Source organism: Stylophora pistillata, chromosome 4 (genome assembly GCF_964205215.1).
Source record: "Stylophora pistillata chromosome 4, jaStyPist1.2, whole genome shotgun sequence".
Lineage (NCBI taxonomy): Eukaryota > Metazoa > Cnidaria > Anthozoa > Scleractinia > Pocilloporidae > Stylophora > Stylophora pistillata.
In genome coordinates, this window is record NC_142522.1 from 1406037 (window position 1) to 1431917 (window position 25881).

The 25881-nt window shown below is 36.7% G+C and overlaps 1 protein-coding gene and 1 long non-coding RNA gene across 3 annotated transcripts; one reads left to right on the forward strand and one right to left on the reverse strand.

Annotated features, from left to right (window-relative positions):
* Positions 1-63: 63 nt before the first annotated feature.
* LOC111329162 (protein unc-13 homolog B) lies at positions 64-25881 on the reverse strand. Of its 2 annotated transcripts, XM_022933809.2 has the most exons (45): positions 25661-25881; positions 25062-25191; positions 22288-22317; positions 21601-21700; positions 21060-21280; positions 20193-20321; positions 19119-19453; positions 17259-17449; positions 16211-16289; positions 15283-15363; positions 15074-15125; positions 14866-14973; positions 14111-14170; positions 13809-13929; positions 13555-13661; positions 13163-13201; positions 12744-12846; positions 12366-12407; positions 11933-12060; positions 11737-11852; positions 11520-11582; positions 11303-11403; positions 10778-10928; positions 10418-10486; positions 10215-10304; positions 9878-9931; positions 9559-9758; positions 9287-9372; positions 8842-8903; positions 8266-8336; positions 8096-8192; positions 7509-7577; positions 6865-6939; positions 6507-6665; positions 6047-6135; positions 5669-5722; positions 5267-5374; positions 4836-4890; positions 4641-4709; positions 4138-4227; positions 3866-4013; positions 3688-3783; positions 3547-3582; positions 3196-3319; positions 64-2840 (listed from the first exon to the last, which is right to left on the reverse strand). In XM_022933809.2, exons 2-45 carry the CDS (start codon positions 25156-25158, stop codon positions 2558-2560), a joined length of 4638 nt encoding a protein of 1545 aa, XP_022789544.2. In that variant the 5' UTR covers positions 25159-25191; positions 25661-25881; the 3' UTR covers positions 64-2557. The 2 variants fall into 2 exon arrangements, with proteins under 2 accessions (XP_022789544.2, XP_022789614.2); XM_022933879.2 differs by lacking the exons at positions 25062-25191; positions 25661-25881 and adding an exon at positions 22485-22650.
* LOC148731990 (uncharacterized) lies at positions 17902-21270 on the forward strand. Its single transcript, XR_016000254.1, has 4 exons — positions 17902-18811; positions 19193-19427; positions 20242-20329; positions 21070-21270. It is a non-coding gene; the product is annotated as an uncharacterized LOC148731990 (long non-coding RNA).

Genomic DNA, 25881 nt, shown 5'->3' on the forward strand with positions numbered 1-25881 from the left:
TATTAGCTTTTTTTTATGCACTGAGTTGCTTGCAAACCCAAAATCTCACTAAAAGGAAACCTCTATGGTAACTTTCTTTTATTTTGTCAGTATCAAAAATAATGCACTTCTGTACAACTTAAAAACGTGCCCTTATAGAAATAATAACCTCACCCAAGTTAAGCATATAGAAAGCTAAAGAATATCAAACACAAGTTTGGAGCATAGTACTATTTTTTAATTGTTAAATATTCACTTCAATATACAATCAGTACTTCATTCTATTCTGAATCAAATGGTTTTGGTGCTTGCAGCACTGAGTATATATGCTTTAAGCTGAGTTACCACAATACTAGATAAATTTCCCACTGGTAAAAGTTCATGTGTTTGGATATTCTGCTCACGGCACTTCGCCTAGCCGAACGCTGAAATCGTTGACAAATTTTCAGCCGTCACAGTCGAAAGTTTGACCGGTAGGGTGTGAACACGTTGCACGTCCAAACTTTGGAATGGCAAAGGTGTGGTTGCGCGAGTAACGAAAACCTCCTTTCTAGACTCAGTTGGTTCCATCCTTTTCATGGATGACGTATCTTGCACAATAAATTGCCAAACTGCAGTTCGTAGCAGAATTTTCTGTAAATTCGAACTTGACGATGCAGAATACTTCTGGGGATTGAAACCTAAAGCCCAAATTGTAAGAGCATGCGCGAGGGAGGGAACTTTCGCTCGGATGATTTCATGCCTAACCAAGTGCCCCTCCCACTGTCCTTGATCGCCCGCGATTCAAACGAGTCACGGCTGATTGTACTCTTGAAGTAAATATTAAATCTTAATCCTAATTTAAAACATTTTACTGTCAGAACCTGATACACCTTTCAAATCCTAAGCTTCAACTGCCCACGACGTTCATTTTAAAGTATCGCTCAGTAAATGACAAGCAAAACCGACCCCTGTTTGTTTGAGATCTTTACGAATGAGAGCCATCGCAAAAAACCCACGACCTAAAGCGAACTAAAAGCGAGAGTAACAAAGTCGCGATTGGCCATTACTTTACGTATTATTGACTAAGAGGGTGTCATGAAATCTGTCGATCAATCAGCGACTGTGATAAAAAAAAAAACAATACTTTCCCAGATCATTATCGGCACTCATTTTCGTATCTTTGAGCGAGGGTTTCTTTTCCAATTTTATACAATCAGCACTAAGTACTGCAGAACAAACTACATATAAACTTTACACAAATGAGAAAATGTTAGGATAATTCTCTAAATCTCAACAACACTCTAATAAGGTCGTAGTAGTAGCAAGTATGATAAATATTGTAAGAAATAGACAACGTTTTTGAGAGACATGTTTCGGCATGCTTATGCCATCTTCAATCAATGAGTAACAGAACGTGAGTAATTATATAACAGACAAGTAGATGAATAAAATATTTACAGTATGATGTAATACAAAAGCGGGTACTAATTACAACGTGACACCAAACATCAAAGGTGTGAACTAAAACGCTAGAAAAGTGTTATAATGCTGTAATTGTTTGTTAAGTTCAGGTTTGATCTAGTTTTCACTTCTTTTAAAATTAAGAACATGTTCAGTGTTAAAGATCGTACTCCTGATGCTCTAAAATCCATGGTAGTTTATCAATTTTCTTGTGCGGGATGTAGTTCCCGTTATATTGGCGAAACTAGTCGCCACTTCTCTACTAGGATAAAGGAGCACACGGAAAGCCATAAAAACTCGCATATTTTTAAGCATTTCAACACATCTCCTTGTAAGAACAAATACTCCCTTTCTTGCTTTAGTATTCTGGATTCTGGTAACAACTGAATTGATTTAAAACTCAAAGAAGCTTTTTGATCAAACCTGAACTTAACAAACAATTACAGCATTATAGCACTTTTCTAGCGTTTTAGTTCACACCTTTCATGTTTGGTGTCACGTTGTAATTAGTGCCCGCTATTGTATTACATCATACTGTAAATATTTTATTCATCTACCCTTCTGTTATATAATTACTCACGTTCTGTTACTCATTGATTGAAGATGGCATAAGCATGCCGAAACATGTCTCTAAAAAAAGTTGTATATTTCTTACAACACTCTAATAACAATTTTAAATACATTCCACTGAATATCTGTGGTTTAAGACATTACACTACCATCAAATATTTGAAGATTCGCCAAAAATTCCTTTTGCATGTTTATTATAAGTTAGCTCTATGCAAATAGTACTTAACTTCCATACTTTCCAAAAATAAGTTCTACACAGGAGCAATTCAACCTGACTAATCGTGACTTTTCAAAGAAGGAAAACGAAGAATTCAATAATAGGAATCGATAATCTATTGATTTTTTTTCCATTTTATCGGTTGTGTTATATATATTAAATTATACAAAAAAATTGCTGCGGCCAGAATGTAAGTAAGTTGCAAAATTTCTCTTTTCATCCGAATGTCAAACTTACAGAATAATTATTCATAGCGCTGAACTTCAATTTACATCGTTTTAAACCAAATCTACGTTAAATAAATATGAATATAGGTAATATGATAATTTAGCGAAAAATTCACGGTAATTAATCAAAACCCTCCGATCTTCTGTTATTTTTGAGCAATACAAATTCACGGGCGACTTCATCGTTCATTCTTTGTGACAGAATCTTTAAAATGGTCCAACCTTTGGGATCCATCTGGACGTAGCGTCCAAGGGCTGGGGTGCATGCACATGATCCCATCTCAGCAATGTTCTTCAAGTGAAGCACTGTCATGCCAACAAGATTGTCTGCCCGAGCAAAGCAGTAGTCCTTTACACATATCTGAAGCTCATACGAATCCAATTCACCTTCATTGCCCAAGTGACTGGAGACAAATGCAAACAAATGGTTAGCTAAGCAAATAAAGAGCTTTTCGATTGAGGGGCGCGAAACCAGTATCCGAGAGCAAACACAACGGCTAATGAGATCAGAGGGAGATGTTAGGAGCCAATGAGAATTCAAGAAACAGGTAGACTGTGTAAAGCGCGGGAAAATGGGAGTCATCACGTCGAGGGTTGAGTTTCAAATCAAATGTTAGGGAGGGTGGAGGGGGGAAATTTTTCTCGACCAATCAGAGAGCGAAGTAAAGCAAAACCAACATAACTAACACCCCCAATGAAAACTGCCCTGGTTTCTCCGTTAAAACCTTCCTGCACTCAGACCTTCTCCTTCCAACTTACAAGAAAAATGTTTCGTTGTACAACGGAGACCAGTTGTTGTTTTTTGACCTGGTGGAATTCTTCCGTTTCTTTCCATTGAGACTGGGACCCACAATGTTCACTTCCACAAACGGACGGAACATTCCTAAAAACAAAACCAGGACAACATTAACTTCGAACTTTCCTTTCTCTTTGTGACAGTGCAAATGTAACATTTTTAAAAGAAACTGTAGCTGTTTTGTTTTTTGACATTTTATTTCATTTGAATATACATTTACATACATTACTTACTAGTATAATACTACCATTACTGACATTCTTCGCATTCCTTATATTTCTTTCCAATCGCTGTTAAAATACTAAGTTACTCACCAGGAGACTGCCACCTGAGGTCTTTGGCAGCAACAACTGCAATACAACAACACAATGGACAAATTTAACACTTTCCATCACAAAATAAATTCATAAAAATAGAAACATATCAAGTTTTGGTATTTCCATATTTCTCAGTACCTTTGACAGTAACCTTATGATCTCCTGTTCCAGGGTGGGTGAACAGGTCCACTTGCACTGACACCTCCCCCACTGGGTCATCGACTCCTGGATCCTCTAAAAACACGTGGAAGTGCAACAGATAGTATGAATGGACACCAACTAATCAAGTCAATTGAAAATGACAAATTATATTTACCTTGGGAAGTCTGGCTCTTCACAAACTCCTTGATGAGAGAATCGGTGGTTTGTGAGTACAAGGACAAGGCTGACTTCAGAGAATGCATTTTGGTGCACTTGTCTAAAAATGCCTTCTTCAAACCTTTCCCAGAAGCATTGAAATAATCCTTTATTACAAAGAAATAGAAGAACAAAGAGGAAGAAATCAATAATTCATCTCATCAACTAAAAGTGACAAAAGCAGCTGATTATAAAAACCAACTCGCAGTGATAAATTCTTGATGAGATTACCTTTATCTTTAAAAGAGCGGTTTCCAGCACGGCACATTGTTTGAGGCTCATGTTTCTGGAATCGGACTGACTACTGATTCCACTCATCTCCTGTGTGAGAGGAAATACGTTAATCATCACCAACTTTTACCTACCATAGAGTTTTCAAGTTGCTTGGAAACCTATGTGAGCTGCCTTCTAAGACCTTTTTTGATGTTTTCTCCACAAAAAGGTACATAGAGCGCATTTCGACAGGTATCGTCAAACACAAACCAAAGTCATCACAACGACCAACGAGAAATATAGGACATGTCACAAAGCGAGGAACTCATGAGAATAAGTGGCCTGTCTAAAGCGCGGGAAAACGTGGTGAACCAAGACGCGATTTTGTTTGATTTAGAATCCTATTGGTTGATAAAGTGGCACGAGCTAGAGCAATCCTGGAATACTATCTACTTTCAAATGAAAATTATCCAATGTATGACAACAGCTTTCACCGCGAATAAGTCGACCAGCAACTTTACCTTAATATCTGGAAGAGGAGGCAAGACTATTGTCTTCTCAATGTTTACCATAACAAGCTTCCACAGTTCCTGTAAGAGATTACATGAATCCGATTAAAATTAAGATGAACCAGACGGTACTCCATTAAAAACCAAGTGATTTACTTCTAGAGAACAATGTTATCCTTGAGGTGCAAATACAATGAAATGTCTCACCTTCAATACCCTTTTCAATACTGTTTTCTCGCATGATTTGTAGAAAATTTCTAAGCTGTAAGAAACAAAGTCAGCATAAGTAACACCTATTAAATCAAGCGTGTACGCAGTCGGAACGACCGGGTGAAATAGAACTTGTTGGTGACAGCGAGTAACCTTTAAAACCCAAGTTAAAGTGCGCGCAGATGTTGTTATCTGGGCCCATCTCCTCAAAGGAAGACGACGCTATCCAGCGGATAAGTGTTGACAAAACTTACTGCCTAATTAACAGGATAGCGATTTCCTTGTAACCAATGGGAATCGTTATCCTCCTTTCGTACGACCGGGGACTGAATATTGAGCGGAGTCTGTTTCAAGTTGGTTTCACCTTTTTTGGTCTTTTAACTCGTCAATATAGAAGTCATTTTTAGAATTTTAATATATTTTCCTACCTTCCTTCAAGAATTCCAAGCAAGGGTTGAAGAATTGATTCGGATTCATTAACGACAACGTTTTTAGTACTTGGCAAAGCTTGGTTAAAGTTGCCCGTACTTTTGATCCTAAAGAGGAAATCGAAGAAGGCTTAAACGTGACATACGATTTATACACCTCACTGGTATACAACCAAGGTACATGTGAGGGTATGCGTTAGCCAGGCAATGTCAAAAAGTTCACCGATAGACTTGCAAATGTCAACAACATATTCTTATGGTTATAATATTCGTTAGAAAGAAATGAGTGAAAATCAGTCTTTCAAAACAGTCTGAACTGAAATACTACATCAAAGTTGGCATGGAAAGTGAATGGTAAGAGTAAAATAAACAGTGAAAGGTAAATTTTGAGTGACTACTTACTTGAATAGCAGGTTTCCTACACCCTTGACGCTTTCTTGTATTGTGGAATCGAGGCTGCAGGAAAAAACAGGAAATAATCGTATAAAGGCTACCCTTAAATTTAAAAAAAAAAACACCCACACATACACACAAACAAAAAACATTGAATTTGGTTGCAAGAGCGACCTCCCAGAAGTGATCAACATGTATCTTCTCCCTATAATATCCATACATCATCCAGCAAACAGGTAATGAGAATACTCAAACTTATCAGGTAGTTATCGTGATCTAACATCAAATTCTCGTTACCAATTTACAAGGAAATGTGTAGCAGCTTGAAGGGAGAATTAACTATCAGATCTTGAGAGTTAAAGGGTTCAGTAGTAAATTTATATTTACCTTCGAACAAATAAAACACAAAGTTCATCCAGAGTGAGATTAAGTTTGACTTGCAGTTCTTTGAATACCTCGCTGCATTCTGGGGAAAGCTGTGTAAGGAAAAGGAACATCAATGCACAAATCCTGCACGAGCATTTTAGTAATATCGCCAAAGTTTTCCAAAAAAGAAAGAGCAATTTTCAATCTTGTGTAAAAAATAATCTAGGATCCATTAGTTTTACTTTGCTTCGCTTTATGGTCAATCCAAAACTCCAGCGCCGCTTTCTTAACCGACCGCTTTTCCATTCACGACTAGCAAAGATGATTCTTTAATAGTTTAAGAACTCTGTAATAACACTTCTCTACTGCGCTTTCAGGAACATTTTCGGCTTCTGACAGCTGTCCACTAAAAAAGAGCTACAATAAAATTTTCATCTCATCTTTCCTGCCTCACTAAAAGACAGATATCACCATTGATCACCTTTCCTCCTCCACCCATAGTTTCGTAAAGTTTCTCCAACTGCACTCGTAGTTGTTGGATGTTGTTCATGAGGATGCAGGCCGTTCTTCCCTGGTCACACCACACACTGAACTCCCCAATTATCCTCTCAGCATACTGAAGCAACACATTCTGCACAGTCTTCAAATAAAGAAAGGAACTATACGTTAGACTGCGCGTCACAAAGACCGCTATACCCTTCACATCATAACATCAGTGTACATATTCTCCAAACTGTTCTCTATACATTTCCTACAGAGCTAACATGGAGAATTTGTTTTACAATCAAAACGTCAAAAGGTCTTTCATTTGAGATTTAATATCTTTGTGTTTAGCTTACCACAGTGAACTTGATAACGTAGCGTGTCTGGATTTCTGGATTTGGGCAGTCAAGTTTCTTGACAATCTCAAAACTCTGAAGTATGTGTAAAAAACAAACAAATGATTGACATTTTAGCGATTATTTTTCAGAAGAGATACAATGCAATATATGAAGTTCATATATTGTGTACTGCGGTATTAGATACATATGATGCACGATCCTCGCAGTAGATAGCGCTATCAACTGCGAGGATCGTGCATCATATGTATCTGATACCGCAGTACACAATATATGAACTTCATATATTGCATTGTATCTCATTTATCACTTTCACGGGTTTATTAAGAATCAACTTAACGGCCTGCTCCCAGTTGGCTTGTTAGCTCAATTGGTAGAGCGCTGCACTAGTATCGCAGAGGTCAGTGGTTCGAATCCCGTACAGGCCTGATTTTTTTCAGGTCTGACTTTCGCTATTGCTTTAATAGCGCTATCCACTGCGAGGATCGTGCATCATATGTATTTTTCAGAAGAAAAGCTTAAGCTATGGTAGCTTTTGTGCACGTCCAAATGTCAAAGTGTCCTTCATTAAACAACTAGAAACAAGGAGTTGATGGCTGCCAAAATCCTACAGTGAAATGTAAAATGAAGGGAAAACGACTTACTTGATTCAAAGAGCAGAAAATATCTACCACTGAATTGGAGAACAAAGTGTGAGGAGAGCTCGTAGGAAACTGCAAATGAAACAAAAATAAACCAACAAAAATTTTACAATGGTTTATGTAAACAAAATCCACCCATAAATGGAAGAATCCTTATAAGAATGGAAACTGTATCCATTTCTCAATTTCATTTCGTCTCCAGTCGTGTAGTCTAATTATTCATCAATCATTAATCATTCAGGTGAGAGATAAACTTAAAAGGACTGTTGTCAGAGGGAGTGACTGACCTGTCGTCAACCCGAGCGGCAGTCACGCGAGGAGTTGTTTGTCAGTAGAGTGTTTTCATTCGCGCTTGTGAAATCTGATTTGTCACTATTGTCGTTATGTCATTGGCCGTAAGACGTAAGGAACGTACGTCATTTTCGATTCGCCAATAAAATGCAGTCATTCTGATTATTTCATAGGTTATGTTTATACCGTGAACAAGTCGTTTGAAGGGCGCCGGTTGCTGTTGACATCTGTTGAGAGAGGTCTGTTCTAAATATCATGTCTGGTCTGGATATCTAGGTTTAAATTCGCCTTTTACTTACTCCATCTCTTTTGTCTCTCTCAAGAGCTCCAATCATAAATTCCATCGACACTTCATCGTTCTCTGTCAGCCACTGGGACACAAAAGGCTCAAACCAACTGTAAAAAGCAAAATTTTATCATTAGTCGTGTTGTCATGGGGAAGCACACACTCTGAATGGCCGCACTTTACCTGGGAAACTCTGGTACTTTGCCTTTGTTTTCTGGACACACCCTGACATACTCATGGTAGAACCATTTCACCTAAAACAAATCATAATTTATTTGTAAGAGCAATTTTCAGTTCAGTGAAGAAATTAATCCGGGACTGAACTGGTTTTGGTTCACATGGCTCTGTGATCAGTCCAGAAAACTCACGCTAACTCCTCGACCAATCAGACTCTGATCACAACGTTGCCACTTGCGTTTTCCCGCGCTTGATGACGTTTACTTGTTCGTTTGTTTTTTTGGAGTTCTCATTGGCTCCTTGTGATATACTTAGACTTTGTTATTAAATTAATGTTGGTGCAAAATTTTAATTTTCCATTTGATAAACTGTCTTGAAATCTTAACGATCCTGAAGCGTCTATGTGAGATTATCACGATATATAGTAAAGAAGGCAAGGCAAGAAAATTTTCAAGAAAACAAACAGAGCCAAGGGCAGCGTCCTAAATTTTTTCACAGTCGCCTTATACTTTGGATGAGTTGGGTTGATAATCACAGAGTAATATAGCTTTGCCCGTTGTCATGTTATCATAACGGTTTTACCTTGAAGTGAAGGTTCATATAATCAGCACTGCCCCATCGTGACTGCTGTTTTGAGCTGTGCTCTGGATATATTACAAAACATTGAGTAATCAGTACTCCTCTCGATGAGATTTAAATTTGACGAGAGATCTTTTAAAAAGGTTTCCATCTTAAACACCACCTGTAATCAACTTAATAATGACTAGAGATTTTCCTTAGTTTCCATGGCTTAGGGTGAAGCTATGAAGCTATGCTAAGTGGCACCAGTTAGCTGTGGAAATCACTTGTGTTGGGAAGGGAGAGGCACTGGAAGTTTTGGACCACGACGAAGGAAAATCATGACGCTACCTTAGGGTCAATGACGCTACCTAGGGTCAATGACACGCTCCATCCCACGCCTGTCCAATATAACTGGTATTACATACATATAATACATATATACGACTTGTAAATTCAGCTGCACTACCTTTTAACATATCTTGCAGGTCTGAACAGAACATGTCCCAAAACACCTGTGCACTGACCTCGCCGACATTAAGTTCAGTGGGAAACCTAAAATAGATTTTAAAACGAAGAATCATAGAGTAAGGTTTTATCTTGAGATGTTTAATAGCGGTCGAGAAAAGCGCAAACATCTGGAAAATGGACATTTAAAAGAAAAGGAGAAAAGCAAGGCAATGAGCAACCCCTTGAGATGGGAAACTGGTGTCTGTAGACTAATCTGCAAAAATCACATACTGGTTTAACACTTGAGTGTAGGTGCTCTTGTCCTCTTCAATCACAGACACCACCAGTGAAATCAACTTTGGCCAGAAGTCCAGGGTCTTGGGCCCTGACTGTATGCTTGGATCTAACGTGGAGCTTTCTGAAGCGAGCTCTCTGTCGTACAACTCAGCGCAGTTTGCATACAGATAAGCATAACTTCCCTTCATGCAGTTCTGTGACAAAGATGATTGTAAAGAAGTAAACATGTAAGGGGTGGTAGGAATCTATTCATCTGTAAGTAGCATAGTATATGTCTTATGTTAACACAGTCCCTATGACAACTTCAACTTACCTTAACACACTCTCGCACAATTTCTGCTGTTCTAGTGGGCCGCTGATTGAGTACCTGTAAAATGTTAAAAAAAAATATGTCATTAACGAAAGCCACGCAATCTCATTCTCATAAAACGAGGGTACCAAAGGGTTCAGTTTGGGTGAAGCGGTATTAAGTCAAAAATTAATACATGACGCGTTTATAAAGGTGTACATTGTAGTAGGTAAGATTTAAAGTCTTCCCCCATAAATTCGTGACGCATAAAATACTGTTTAAGTACACGTAACGCAAGAATTTTTTCTAAAATGCGTGCGTGAAATGGGATTAGTTTCTCCTTGTAATTTTATGAACCAACCTTCATTCTGAAGAAGGTGACACTTGTCAACAGATCCACTGATGACTTTAAGTCGACCAACTTCTCAGCGCTTGACGATGGAAAGTTTGTCTAAGAATTAAACAGAGGAGTTTCAAATTAAACTTATTCAATATCAAGTGTTGTTCATTGATACTTCAATATTTTGAATGATCTTCTAATTTGATTACCTTTCCTTATCTTACCCGATAGTTTGCTATGTCAATTCTTAATGTATTGTAAAGGAGGTCCACAATCTTCACAAACTTTTCACTCTGAAAGTTAAATTAAAAAAAAATTAATCAAAAATGTTAAAATTACGACAAATACTGAGAAATCCTCACTGTACACAAATATGGTGTATAGAACTTATGTCTGTCAAGATTTAAAAACAAGGCTAAAGATCAACTTTACTGGCACCCAAAAAAGTACAAATAATTTTCACTGTCCACTCAGTGAGTACCTTAGATGGATAAAGCAGCAGCCAAGTACAAAGTCTAACAAACACAACTTTTGTCGCACTCTGCTCTTTTTGAGGCTTCCATCTAATTGTTCTAATTTCTTACCCCAAAGTTAGTGGAAGTGAATCTGTGTGAGGCAGATGTGGCAGAATTAGCAGTGGTGTGAGAGAAGAAGGCATTGATGTTGGCCAGCAGACTGCTGATGACAGCTGGGACACCTGGACACATGTAGCATGTTGTCAGACAGGACAGGTGACTGATGAGAAAAAATTAAACCATCAACAGAAATCATGTGAATAAGACAAGCCGGTCACTTTTTCTGACCAGTTATTGGTAACTGGCTGGCTGTCTGTCTGACCAATAACCTGTTGGTCTGTCTGACTGCCTGTTGTGTAGGTCTATGTAATGGACTAACAAAGGGACTGTCAATCTCCTGACTGATCAACTTCATGATTAAGTGATGGGCCAAATTAATATTTCACTGACTGACTAGTTACCTTTCTGGCTGTCTAACTAGAAGACTAACTGTATGTCTGTCACACTAACAGACTGACTGTATTCCTGAAAGATTGATTGACCTACTTACTAGCTGGCCTGGGGACTGACTGACAGATTGACTAGTAAACTTACGTCATTGCCTGGTAGATGCTTTCAATGCCATATCGCATGGCAAATTCATTCACTATTTCAAGAGCTGGTTGTGGGAAAAACACTTTCCATGGATCTTCTTTCTGGAAAAAATTAGCAAGAATGACATAAATAAAACTCACTTCTTAATCAATTAAACACTTAACTGCACAATGATTACATGAAACCAGTAGTGAAAACAGCAGTTGTAAAGACTTACTGAGCTAGATACTGGAAGTGGAACCTGGCCATTATTCTTCTCACACAAGAAATGAAATATGTTCTACAAGAAAGAAAAATGAATGATCAGAAATACCTTTAAATCATGAACTAACATATCTTGGAGGGAAGCAAAAGCTTCATAAGAATCACTGCTTCTGGGCCATCTTTTTTTTATATAACAAAAATCAGAAATGAGGTGATTTGTTAACATTCACCTCATGAAGACAAGTATACTGCTGATGGTAAGGTACAACTTTTTCCTCTCCTTTGATCTCGATGCTGATTCTAAGACGTATAGCACCAGATACAGCGGATCTGTCAGTTCTCTTTTCTACATGAGAAAAATTACAATGGTTATCATTAGTCAACAGCCCTGTACACAAAGGTTAAGAAAGAGAGTCTTCTTCTTACCTAAATTATACCAAACATCCATCTCTCCACTTAGTGTTCGGACTTCAATAATTGTCTGCCCAAGGAAGTCATCAGGTTCTCTGATCAGCTTTGATCTCACACGGGCCTTGATATCATCATCCTCGTCCCTGCCGTCAGATGGAATCAGGAATAAGACTAACATGTCTGTTTTTGTAAACAAACATTACACTAAAGCTCGTATTTTCACATAAGTAAGTGTTTTTTTTCCAAAGTGACAGCTCTGTTATCTTTTGGGTAATTCTAACTTCAAGACAGTTGAACGTGATAGAATATCCCACTTCCTGGTCCTGTAGGTTAGTGGTACCTTGTTCTCGACTGAAGGTGCAATAAGGTACATGCAATTAGACTTCAAGTCTTAGATCATTTTGTTCATTATTTTTCATCCACTCATTTGCCATCATGCCATACATACCAAACGCGCACTTTAATTCTGTCAGAAGAGTTATGGCACTCACTGTAAAAGAGAAAAAAGAAAAAGATGAAAATGGTCCAACCTTAAATCAATAAATTTTGATAAAAACAACCACCATTCATGATAAGCAACAGTACTACACAGTACTTTATAATTATCAGCTCACTGAAGAGAGTTAAGAGTAAATTAAGGCAACAACTACTATCTGTAAGAACCTTGGTCAGAAAATATTCCCTATTGATTAAAAAGTTTGCAGCCAATCAGTGTACTAGATAAGGAAAAACAACTTGTACAAGTATAAACTTCTTTTTGGCTTTTTTAACCACACTGCAGCAAATTCAGGAATAATAACTTTAGATTATCAGTCCGTCAACTCACAAAGGAAATGTCTCATTCCACTCTGGATTCAGTTCATGAGGAATGGTCTTCGTCCTCCTCTTTGTTCTTCCAATCTGAACTGAGACATAGGGGTCACTAGTACCTGGAGAAGGGCCCAAACAAAATCAACAATATCTATGAAATATTACTTTTAATCACTCTTTTTTTCAATTATTTACAAATGATGAATTACTCTATTTTAGAAACTATGAAGTGCAATTATAATTTCTACATTCGAGATCGAGCCACATGGAAAAAATACCGCTGCTGTTGAGGGGTGTTTGCTGTAATAATTATTCTAATAATTTAAAAGACATCAATTGAAAGTGGTTCTCAATAAATGACTGTGTTTTCCATAAAATAACACCAGAACAAAAAAGTAATTTAAATGCGATCAGGCACACATAAATCTGACTGACCTGTTTTGTCCTTGGCAATGAGTCCTTGTGCACTGACAACTGGTGAGAAAGAAAAAAAACACCATGATGGGTTGATTTGTCTCCTTGAAGTGACATATGAGTATACAATTAGCTTTCAAACCATTACCACTGGGAAGTTATACCAATCCCCAGAGAAAGAACACAAGGGGGGCTTGGAGAATTCTCCAGCAATAATGTAACAAGTTACTTTACTTTACTACAATATTTACAGGTAATTGTGCACTCCTCCAAACTTACAAGCAAATAATTGGAAGTACTGTGAAATACAGCAAAGCGAGTCTTGATATAAAAAAAAACCAATACCAATAGAGGAATTTACTCCAAGTTAGCCAGAAAGGTTCCAATTGAAAAAGTTGTTTTTGTACATTTACCTGTGATAAATATTTTTGCCAACCACTTTGATGTTCCATCTAGGATCAAATTCTTGACAGCTTTCATATGACCAGTGTGTGTTTTGGCCTCCATACGAAATACTTCACTAATTAAAAATCAAAACAATACTACCATTTAAAGCAATCACATCCTCACTGATAAACTGAATGTCTGAATCTCTTTAGCCTTCGCTATGTTTGTTTGCTAGAAGATATTATTTAGTTAATCCTGAGAAAATATTACATCTATGCACCTGATTTGTTCAAAAATTTCAGGTCTTTTTGCTTCTCTAGATTCCATTCTTGCCTTCATGGCAACAATAATAGACTGTGTCTTGTCATCTGTTCCATGTTTTGCTGATTTTTCAGCAGCACCTGAAAGAACAAGTATTCACACGCTGTTTGGGAGGAGCAGATACAGTATAGGGTCAAGTAACTGTTTATAAATGCTTCTAAGCCAAATGTCTTTCACCACAGTTTGGGCATATTGATTCTAAATATAGAATAAAATCATGATGTTTTGTGCAAATTAAAGGACTGATGTAACAACACTTACGTTGTAAGCAATCAGCATTCAACAAGTCCTTACATCTCTCATGGCATTTTACTCCACACTCTGAAATAAAGACATTTGTTAGCCTTATTCTATAGTATAATTTGTCTCACTGACAAACTGTCTGTCTGATTCACAAAAATATTTCAATTTGTCTGTGTCTAACTGATAACTGATTGCAATAGCTTTTTGAGAAATATTTAATGCATTGTCATGGCTTGACAATGACTACTCGATTACTCTAAATCCTCTAATAAGCCCAGTGGGGCCTTATATACTTCAGGTACTTAGGAGGGGGGGAGGAATGGCTTATTAGAGGGGGGGCTTAATAGAGGAGGGGGCTTATTAATTAAGTACTCAATAAAGAACTCAGTTTTATGATCTAACTCTCTCAAATTGAATGGACTTTGTATAGCCATGTTATATACTTTTAGCTTTGCTCTGTCATTTCCAAATACCATATTCTATTGATGCCAGCATGATAACATCAATCAATCAATGACCACAATCAATTTTAAATGGCAAACTAAAAATTAATTACAGTACTTGAATAAATTTACCGTACCAACTGACATCAAATGTTATTTTGAATTTTTGGTTTTTGAGGGGAGGGGTGGGGGGGGGGGCCTTAATAAATTTCTTCCTCTAAAGAGGGGGGTGGCTAATTAGAGGGGGGTTTATTAGAAGATTTACAGTATCTGTCCAAAGGTCTTTCTTCTAAAGAAACTGGCAGCATTGCTAGCAATGTGATATATCACCTTTGCACTTAAGCCCTTGTCTGGCTAAACCCCAAAGCAGTCCTTCACACTCATAGCAATAAGCTGGTACTTGAGTCGACCAGATCTCAAATCTGTGAGGTGTGGTGTCTACAAGACAGTGCACAATGTATTAACACCACATTGAGACAAACAAGAACAACAAAACACAAAATCACACAAAAATGTTAAATAATCCAAATGCCAATACCGGAAATAGGATAGAGAAGCGCTTGAAGAGTTTTCTTGTAAACATGAAGTTTCTAAAAAAGAATTTTTCTGAGTTACACCATTTCTAATCTTTATTACTAGGCATTAAAATATTCTTACACACTCACATAAATCAATGAAAGTCACTAAAAACCTAACCACCTAATCATTTATAATAGTATCATTTTAAAATATCTTTTCTAAACATACTAGCTCTTCATCATTCAAATGCGCTCTTTGTGACATTATTATGTGGGGTTTCCTGATTGTTTTTGTGCTTGTTTTTGGTTGCTGTGGAGAAAGCAAATAAAAAATCTTTGAATAGACCACTTAAAATTACAATTATAACATAATCATGAGAGACATATAATCATCTAAGGATTTTCTGATGATGACAATTGAACACTAGTACAACGACAGTACTGTAATGTATGTATTATACTAAGCAAAACTCAAGACGAATAGTTATCATATCTGCATACTAAACAAAAATAGCAACATTGATCTGTAGTATGAATTTCAAACATCTCAGACTCTTTCACTCACAAACTCCAATATAATCTTTCATTAGTTTAATAACAAAGACATATAACATTTCAAATAACCAAAGAACTTGAAATACCATGATAGCATTCTTTAATAATGACTCCTGTCACTAAGTCAAAGAACCATGAAATTTAAAAATAAAGAGCAGTTCTAATGAACATGCAAATCTTAACCAAGTGGCATTTTTGGGGATGAATAAATAACAGTAGTGGAGAAAATTCAAACAATGCAGCTCAAAGTTATGCCTACTTAGCTTGGCATTCAATGGTATTTGTCAAGTCTACCATGATGCCTTCTAGCTCTCACAAAATTGGATACAGATCTTTCGCCAGTTAGCCAGTCAACATTTGAAAAAGGAAGAGATGTTAATTTCATGGTCTTAGGCTTAATTTAATTCAGTTGAAAACATAACCATGAAATTAAAAAATCAGACCAGTATTATTAATATTAACATAAGGTGGCAAAAATTTATGGCAATCTAGTTGATGCGACTAAAAATTAAAGACTGTAATGTAGCTCTAATTTTGCTCAGACATGGGTTGAATTACTCTTAAAATATTATATAATGAAAAAATTAACACTTGGAACTTACAAAGGGAATAGAAGGTCTTCGTTTCCTTAGGATGGAACCTGAATTAGCTGAGTTAAGAATTGCTTTAGTTTTCTCATTCCTGTAAAGAAAAAGATAGATTTTATGAATTCAGTGATCAACATTTGGGCAGTGACACATCAAAATATATCACACAAACAAAATAAAACATCATTGTCAGTAGTAATTAAGAAAACCCAATGGACAGAATTGACTTGTATGTCATTTTACATTATTTTGTTTACTTTGCAGTTAGCCTTGCAAATATAGCCCTTAAATTCCATGTTCTTCTTAACTTTGAATAATTTTTTGGACTGTCTGAGTATTTGGGAAAGAGACTTCCTGTTGTAAGTATTATCTTTACAAGAAATCATTTACACAATCTGAAGCACTTTCTCTCTCCAAAATATATTTAGTTAACATTCGACAATGCTGCAAGACACACATTAAATGCTTTTGTAAACCAGATCAAAATTCATGTATCATTTAGTATCAAGTCATGTTTGATATGCACAATTAAACACATTTCCTAATTAAAAATTACTTCCTTTGTATCATCAAGGAAGTCATTATTATATAATACTATACACTTCATATAGTGTATATAAAGCATCTCCTCAGTATACATGGTAGAGTCTATTTTTACTTTAAAGAGAACTAGCACAATACCCCAGCCAAAAGAAAGATTATCAATAGGGTTAAATCAACCTTTTTAACCCTGGGGGTGAGCAAAACAGAGATTCTCCTTACAGAGTCTCAGGAGAAAAGATAAAACCACCTGGGGATATCATTTGTTTAAACATAAAATTCTAAGAGCCAATTAATTGTAAGAGAAGTATAGAAAAATTTACAGAGTATTGATATTTGGATTGTTGAAGTGAAAGTGATAAAGAGGGACTTAATGAGTTGTAAATAATTAATAACAACCCTATAATTATTGATTCAGATAAAGTTAGATCTATTAAGCAACACACAACTAGCTAACTTCTTATCGTTCCTAGTTTTATTCTATCTTTTAATTAGATTAAATTGAAATCTTTTAAAAGCTGACCATGAGCATCTCCTTGTGATTCCTGGTGACTTTTTGAAGCCTCCTTTGCGTTTCAGAGGTCCATTTCTGTCATGAGCTTCATTCTCACTGTCTTCATCCTCCTCTGGGATATTTTCAACAGTCTCAGCATCAATCTTTGCTCTTTCAGTGACAACTACATCATGATCAAGGAATTCAACTTCTTCCTCAACCTACAAGATAAATACTCAAGCCTCACTAAACAAGAAATGTAAATTTAATTTTAATTATTAAACCAGTAAATCAGAAACTTCTTAAATCTGCGCTTAACCTTCACATCCCTATCAATAAATTATAATTATCAAATAATTTTTATTTCACGAATTTAGACCCATTTAACAAAATTCAACTACATTGGGGACCTTGGAATATTTTTTCAAATAAAAATGAGATGACATTTGTTACAAGGATCGGAATTGTCTAGAAAGTTCACGAAAGTCAATGTCACACAATATGTTGTTTCAAGAATTTTCTAGAACTGTGACTCATCAGTTTAAAAATAGAGTTTATTGTAATAGTTATAATTAGTTACTATTGTAATAGTTATAACTAGTTACTATTGTAATGGTTATAAATAATCACTCTTAGAAACTTCTAGACTCTCTTCGGATGCTTATATAAGCAGCTCGCTAGTCAGGTCGTTGTTGTGATTTGGGACTTCGTTCCCTGTTTGTGATCTACAAGCGATATTGTGTGACAAGTGACAAGTGAAGGGATTTTCCCATTCGGATGTGAGACTGACATTCTGCTGTCAAGTCCAGAGTTGTTTACTGTGGAGTGCGATACTGCGAAGGAAGTCTTCAGGAGATTTCGCAGAAGAGAAGGACAGTACTTTGCTTGTGGTCAGATAAATGTAGAGAAGTACATAGTTAATTTTAGTTGGATTGTTCCAAGAGTACTCGCTAGCTGGTGTTAAGTTATTTCCCGTTGTTTACAGTTAAATAAATTGTGTTTCGTGGAAATAGCGAGGTTATTATCTTTCTGCCGGTAATCAGTTACCGTAACACATTCAAGGCCTAGTTGCTCGAAGGCCAATCGGTGCTAACCCAAGGCAAACCCTTAAACTCCCATGAGTGACCAAGACAGAATTTCTCCTTACCATATCAATGCAATATCAAGCAGACGTGCGATGAGAACAAAAGAAAAAATATCAATATGGAAATTATTGGTTGATCCAATACCAAATTCTCCAAACCAACATCATAAAAATTATAGAGCAGACAGTAAGGAGAATAACGAATGAGATCGTCGAAGTAAAAGGGTTAAATTTCAATCCAAGTTCCTTTATTCTTTTGTTCAAAAGCCTTTTTCACATGATTTTTTCTATTCTTTTTAGGGCATCCACCATCAAATAGCTAAACAAAATGGATTATAATTAATTTTCATTTTAAGCTTCCAGTTCTGATATGACACTAGCCCTCGGTTCTCTTAAACCAGCTTTAATCAACATGGCCCAGGACTATATGTAAAATCATAAGAGAACATAGCCACCACTGATCTAGCACAAGTAACATATACAAGGACAGACAAACAAAGTAAGAGACAAACAAAGTAATAGACAAGTAATAGACGTAGCTCCATTTTCTGCCTTTAAAAGCACACACAACCCACTATTCTTCTATTTGCTCCGACAAAGGGCTAACGCTCGAAACGTCAGCTTTTGTAATCGTTACGGTGGCCAATTTACCATTTCAACTTTGTTGATACATCCAAATTATAAAGTAATAGACATACAGGATTAGAATAACAGGTGGAGAAAGAGAGAGATCTCCAAAACGTTTAATGACAGAACACATTCATTCATTGACAAGCATTTCTTGGAAGATGGAAAATGATACTCACATCACAATTTGATTGATCTAAGTATTCAAACAAATATTCCTCTGTTTCCTCCTCTTCTCCTTGCTGACTCTCAGGTAAACCACAAGTTTTAAGCAGGCTGCACTCTTCAAACTCTTCCTCCAGTTCCTCACGGATGTCATCAGAGGTGCTCCTTATACTGGGATCAAAATGTTCTGTATAATTGATCATCAGTCTGTCTCTGTCAGCTTCACTGTCACTGATTTGCCCATCCATAACATCATCGGAATATTGGTCATTCATATCTGGGTCTGAGTCCAAGTGAGGGTTATAGACTGCTGCATCACTTGTGTAAGCACTGTCTAATTCATCATTCACTAGTACCAAAAAATACATTAATTAAAATATATATTAAATAGGAAACATTACCAAATTTAGTGGAGAAGTGTGCATACTGTATTTACTCATGTAGCAGTCAAACTCGCATGCAAGTCAAAAGAAAATATCAGAAAAGGAAACAGATTGAATGACCTGGTTTATGAGCTAGCTAAGACAAGTACCATCTCTCTCAGACGTAGAGAAAAAGTGACCCTGGTCCAGATATAAAACTGAGTCCCCTGTACAGTTGTAGAAGATGGGCATTCATTGTAATTAAACCCTGCCCAATCCCTGCTCCTTGCTATGTTTCTATAAATCCTATTCCTATTTCTATGAATCCTCCCGGTTAGCTCAATTGGTAGAGCGCTGGACTGTTGTGCGGGAGGTCGTGAGTTCAAATCCGGCCGGAGCAACACTCAGGGTCTTTAATTAACTGAGAAGAAAGTGCTGCCTTTGTAATAATATCTGCAAATGGTTAGACTTCATAGTCTTCTCGGATAGGGACGATAAATGGAGGTCCCTTCTCCTGCAGGGTTGGGGTAGGAGACGTTAATTTCCCATACACGAGATTACTGTGTGATGGATGTCCTCCCCGGGTGGGATGGGTGGGTAAAAAAGGGGTTAGGTGTCAATTGAAATGAAAGTTCTGTTCCTTTCTCCTGCCATTCCTGTGGTGAATTAATTAAACTTAAACTTAAACTTAAACTATTCCCATATATTACAAGACAATGCTCTTACAATTCTTTATGTCCTTTTCTCTTTGTACTTTCCTTGCTTGTTCCTTCAGGACTTCCATTTCTTGATTCATGATGGTGTAAAAAGCATCCAGTTTATTTTGGAGAGCCAATGCTTCTTCCTCTGAAAGTCCTTTGCAAGTGAGAAGAAAATTGTGTTGCTATTAGGGATTAATTTACCAAAACATTTAATTAAAAAGGCTAAGAAAAAAGTTAAGCTGTCCACAACTACAATGGCCTGTTTAAACTGATAAAATTACTGCACTTCAATGAAAAAGGTGAAGAATCCTAGAGGGGTTTGAATTGCAGTGGTTCTTTATGACTGTGACTGAGTTTCAGTTTTTAGGAAGTGTCTTTCTTTTGAGCATGTACATCAATTTACTATAATATTATTTACAAGCTAGAATCATACACTGGCTAAACAAGGCAGGAACAAACATCAGACCAGATTAACTTAAAACTCTTTTTCTTTTAGAATACTCACTATGCCTCAAAACCTGACTTATTTAACAGGACATCATATTCTCTTGAGTCTACTACATAACTGTAACAGTAACTGTGATCCAGTTAACCCTTTAAGTTACAGAATTGATTAACATGTAACTTCTCCTTATCATACTATAATATGCAGACTTTATCCAGCAAACAGGCAAATTAAGTATACTCAAGCTCACCAAGTAGAAATTGTCATCTTGATCTGAGAACAAATTACAGTTTTGGAAATAAGTTTACAAAGAATGTGTAGCAGCTGGAAGGGTGTATTAACAATCAGATCTTGGGAGATTATCGGTTAAGTCTGATTTTTTCTGACCTAGACTAGCTGTCCTTTCTAATATGCTCTACCTTATTATTATAAAATAATTCTGTTTACCCGATGGTAGTTCAAATCGAGTGTCCACAAGCAACAAATGGCCTGACGACAACAGTCCATTAGCTGATTCACTGCTCATCTGAATCCAGGCACCACTTCCCTCGGCATTTGAATGATGGATCTGCACCAAAGGGATCCAAGCACTTCCCAGCAAGGTGTCTTTGAAGAATCCCTTCTCCCACAGTTGGAAACATAGCAACTGGTCCAACTGGTTTGTCTCACTATGTGTACAATTAAGAGACTAGTTAATCCCACATATAAGGAATGCAGTGTTCAAGTGATTATCAAATACAGCCGAAAACTAACTGAGAAGTTCATGTTCAATCTCAACTGTCCCCCACTTTGTCAATTATGTAACCTGGTGCAGCCAAATGAGGGCTTAAGCAGATGTCAAAGTTTACATAAATGCTCTGTAAAGTTCTCTTGGGGGAAAAGTTGTCAGACAGGTACCCAAGACTATATAGCTGGGGCCTAATAGATACTTGTACCCCAATAATCAGGAGAGTTGGCATATAAAGTTTGCAAAAAATAAGAGACTTACAAGACAAACTCTTGATCCCATGCTGGTGAAATTCCTTTGCAAATTTCAGTCTCCAAAGTAACGTTTTGAAGCAAAACACGTACAAATGTATTTGTTTTATCTACAAAAAAAAAGAGAAGAGAAACTGAACATGGCATTTATACTTAAGAGAAAGGCTAAAAATACAAGAATAGCACTAAAGGACATCAAACAAGAACATAATTTATCAAAATGGATTTGATACCGAGACCAGCTCAAATATTCAAGATTTTACTATTCAAATTCTTGAGCATATATGTAAATAAAACAACTATTAACTCTTAGGGAAGCGTTGTTATGAAACAAAAGAGATTTTAACTCTTAAGATTTGAAAGTCTTTATTTTGAATAATTTTAAGGATATGAAAGAAAGTGAAAAATTAGCAATGCAACAAATTTCGCCATGATCGAGATCAAACTAGTTTAATTGAATTCATAGCTCACACTTGTTTTCTAATGGAATTTTGTTCTTGCTAAATAAAGAATGTTAACTAAAAATGGGATGCACAAAGTATCAACCTGCAAAAGGAAATTAATTTACTTCCTTAAACATTTAATTGTGAAACAGAAGGTCTCGAACATAGTGTCCCTCGACCTTTCCGGGTTGAAAGTGGTTAGTACATGATCGGGAATCTATCGAATTTAAGCCAAAATACGAAAATTTCCTTACCAGAGAGGGATCGTAATTTGCCCTTTTTAACTGCTCATTCCGTCCATGGATTAGAACATGCGTGAAAAAGAAAATAAAATATGAGTTAAATCATCATTTTGTTTTCTCATTAATGAAGAAGCAACCCTAGGAGACGAACAGAATTCTAAAACATTCGACATTTGCCTGCCAACTACTAATTCATCATTCGCACTTACCGAGTACACACAAAATTGGCATGCCTAGTTCCTAAGTAAAACTAACTTCTTTCTGTACTATCCTATCAAAAATTTCCCCTTTGACGAGGGTTCATGGTTGCTTTTTTAGGGGTTGTAATGGACTCATCGAAGTGAACAACCAACTACTGTAAACTTTGACGTCACGACGGGAGGTCATGTCGTAAATTCAGAAACTTAGAGGGGGTGGGAGTGGAGCAAGCTGTAAACTTGATAATCATTTAAGCACCAAAACTTCCCAGCTGGTATGTTTTCACTCAAAGTAAAAACAGATGCAATATCGTTAATTACTTTTTCTCTAAATCAATTGGAATAACATCATGTTAGATTGCGATCAGTCACGATAAATTCTTCAAAGAACGTTCGGAATGAAAAACATAGGGTGTAGGTGTAATTTATCATCCTAATACGAGATTAATTATGGTCTTGAGGCAAATGAACGCAAATGTCATTTTCAACACAGGTTAAGGATGTAAAAACTTCTTAATACTTTTGCAGTTACGGTGGAACTGAGTTAAAAAACATGAGTGGAATATTTTGTCAATGCCCACGACTGTAACGAATCGCAAGTCATGGTTACGTAATTTTTTTCAAATTACGTTGTATGTGAAAGGCGAATCAGAAATGCCCTTTTTTCAGGGAAAAATAAGGAAATTTATGGCTCACGTGCAGCTTCACGAGGAGAAATGTCAGACAAACAGGAAAAGGCCACTGACTCGTGAAGACAATTCGCAATTAAAACCGGTTCAATAACTGCGACAATTTTTCATTTTTTAATGATGACAGTAATAATTTCACTGAGCTTGATAAGGATTTAAAGGTCGATAAAGACAATTTGAATCTTTAAGCACTAATGTCGTAGAATGGTGTTTTATCGACATAATGCCCTCGACAAGAAAACGTATTGCTTTCCCGAATTAAGTTAAAAAATAATCAGCAGTTATAGGAGAGTCTCAACGATGTTAGCCGTAAAACGGCTTAATACTTAGCACGGTAAGGCCGGTGTAAAAATTGGTAATTTTCAACCGTTATTTGTAGGAAAAAGTTAACCGTAAAGTATTCCTTTTTCCATCTACCATGTGTCATTTTGAAAGTGTCAAAATCTTTTGACCGTTATGTGTCTTATTGTGGTTAATGCGGTTGAAGGTTATGCAGTCATACCAGTAAATAAAAACAAAGATATTTGGTTCAGGTCTCCAAAGTTCACTGAAAAGCATGCTATGCATGTCCATCAGAATTCTTATCACCAATACCGTAATTACTTTTATAAGAATTTTTTTAATCCCGGAATTGATCAAAGAAGTATACTGGCCAGTCGTAAATGTGTTTTAGAGCAGTGAAAATTAATCATTAACTTTTTAAAGGTAATTGAAATAAAGTTTTAACATTTCTGTTAACCCTAACGGAGATAAATTGACCGTTAGCCGTTAAATGGCCAAACTTTTAGCCGTAAGCCGTAAACAAACGAGCGGAAAAAAATGGCCCTCTCTGCTAAAGGTCATAAACTCAGAAGACTTTGTTGATCAAATGAATACAAAGTTATTTCCTCGTTCTTTATTCGAAACCCTTATTTGCAGCAAGCTGTATCCATCTTGTCACTGCGTCTTTCGTTCAGTATTTCTGGAGAATCAGGAAATGTAAATCAATTCTGGTACATATACATATAAAAAGGACCGGCCATTTACCGAGATCAAATCTTGGCTTTTACCGCCCCATCGGACGATCAGTTTCCATGATAATCAACGGAAGTTTTAAGCGATTAAAGCTATTTCAAGACCCACCGAGGAAGAAATCAAAATATCTCGATGCCTGTTTACTAAAAAAACTGCTTGTGAAAAAACGGAAAATACACCTTTTGATATTGTAGACGAGAGTATTTTTCTTCAAATTCTAATTATTATACTTCATTAGTAAAAGGATGACACAGCAAGAAGTGACTTCATTAAGATAATTAGTATATCTTCTGTTTTGATAGGTTCTCTTTTCTGTAGCGTGTATCCGGCCCATCTCAAGCAGTTCGTCGGTTATCAACAGCAACCTTCTTTTTCTTATAACATCTCATACCATACCGTCCCCTCGTTCAGAAAAAAAGGGATTTTGACTGGAAAATTGCCGCCGTAACTGCTAAGCTTTCTGAAATTGTATACCAATGGGAGACATTTACATAGTGCTAGTCAGTAGCCAAGAATCTTTCACAGACGCGGATCCAGGGATTTTTTATTGGGGGGGGGGGGTCCAAACTTTGGCTCAGAAAGGACTGTTGGACTCTTTGAGGCAAATTACTTCTCCCCCACACCCCCTCCCACCAGTCGCGGTTGCACGTTATAATTCCTTGGCCGCTACCGTTTATTTGGATTCATTAAAAAAATCAGCCTGTTAAAAGTGATATACGATCCTGTCTCACAGTTGTAAGCGTCAGGTTTGATGGGGGGGGGTCCGGACCCCCAAGACCCTCCCCCTGGATCCGCCACTGTTTCAAAGAAAGGTTTGCCTTTACCGTGGTAAGATAAGTAATTTATGTCAGTGGACCGTGTTAAAAAAATTCTGAGTAGCACCTACCTTTTCCACGAACGCACAACGTTTCTCGAAATGCTGATTTTCCAAAAATGAGACAAGCACAGTTTAAGCACGTTCGAGGAATCTGATTAACCTCCATTATGTTATGGTCACTTAATTTCCAAAAGCTTAGCTGCAAAATTAAAATTTACAAATATCAAATGATTCTCCCCGATTTGTAAATCGGCTATTTGAAAACAAACAGAGCCCACACTCAAGGAAATAATACAATCGAATATGCGCAGAAGTGAACCTTGTCCTAATTAAGGACTTTTTTATTTATCATAAACTCAGCTTGAGATCTAGGAACAGTGAAAAATGTTTATAGAAATTTTCCCCACAATTCTTAGAGAATGGCGTTACTTCTACCATGAAGACAAGATTTTCCGCTTCAGTCGAAATCGATGGCTTCATTCTTGTTTATCAAAATTATAAACTGCATTTACATTTATTGCTTCTATCGAGTGCCTTTTTGTTCGTCGACAAAATTTCATTATTAATTCTTCACGAACTGAAGCCCGAATTTCGAACAAATCATTTCATAGGAAAACGAAGAAATCGGTAAATTAACGGATAAATTCTGTGAGATTCCAATGACGTACCTTTTCAGACCCTTTTCAAGCCATTGGTAGCATGATTTGCGACGTCAAGGCAATCTTTTTGCGTGGTAAGCGCAGTTAATGAAGTACGATGGAAGTTACAAGACCATTCACATCGATAATCAACTGTCCGTGAATCGTAAAATAACCGCTTCAGAGATAAACATGTTTGTCAGGCCTCTTCTTTAGTGCTGATATATTACACTGTATTGAACAGGAGACAG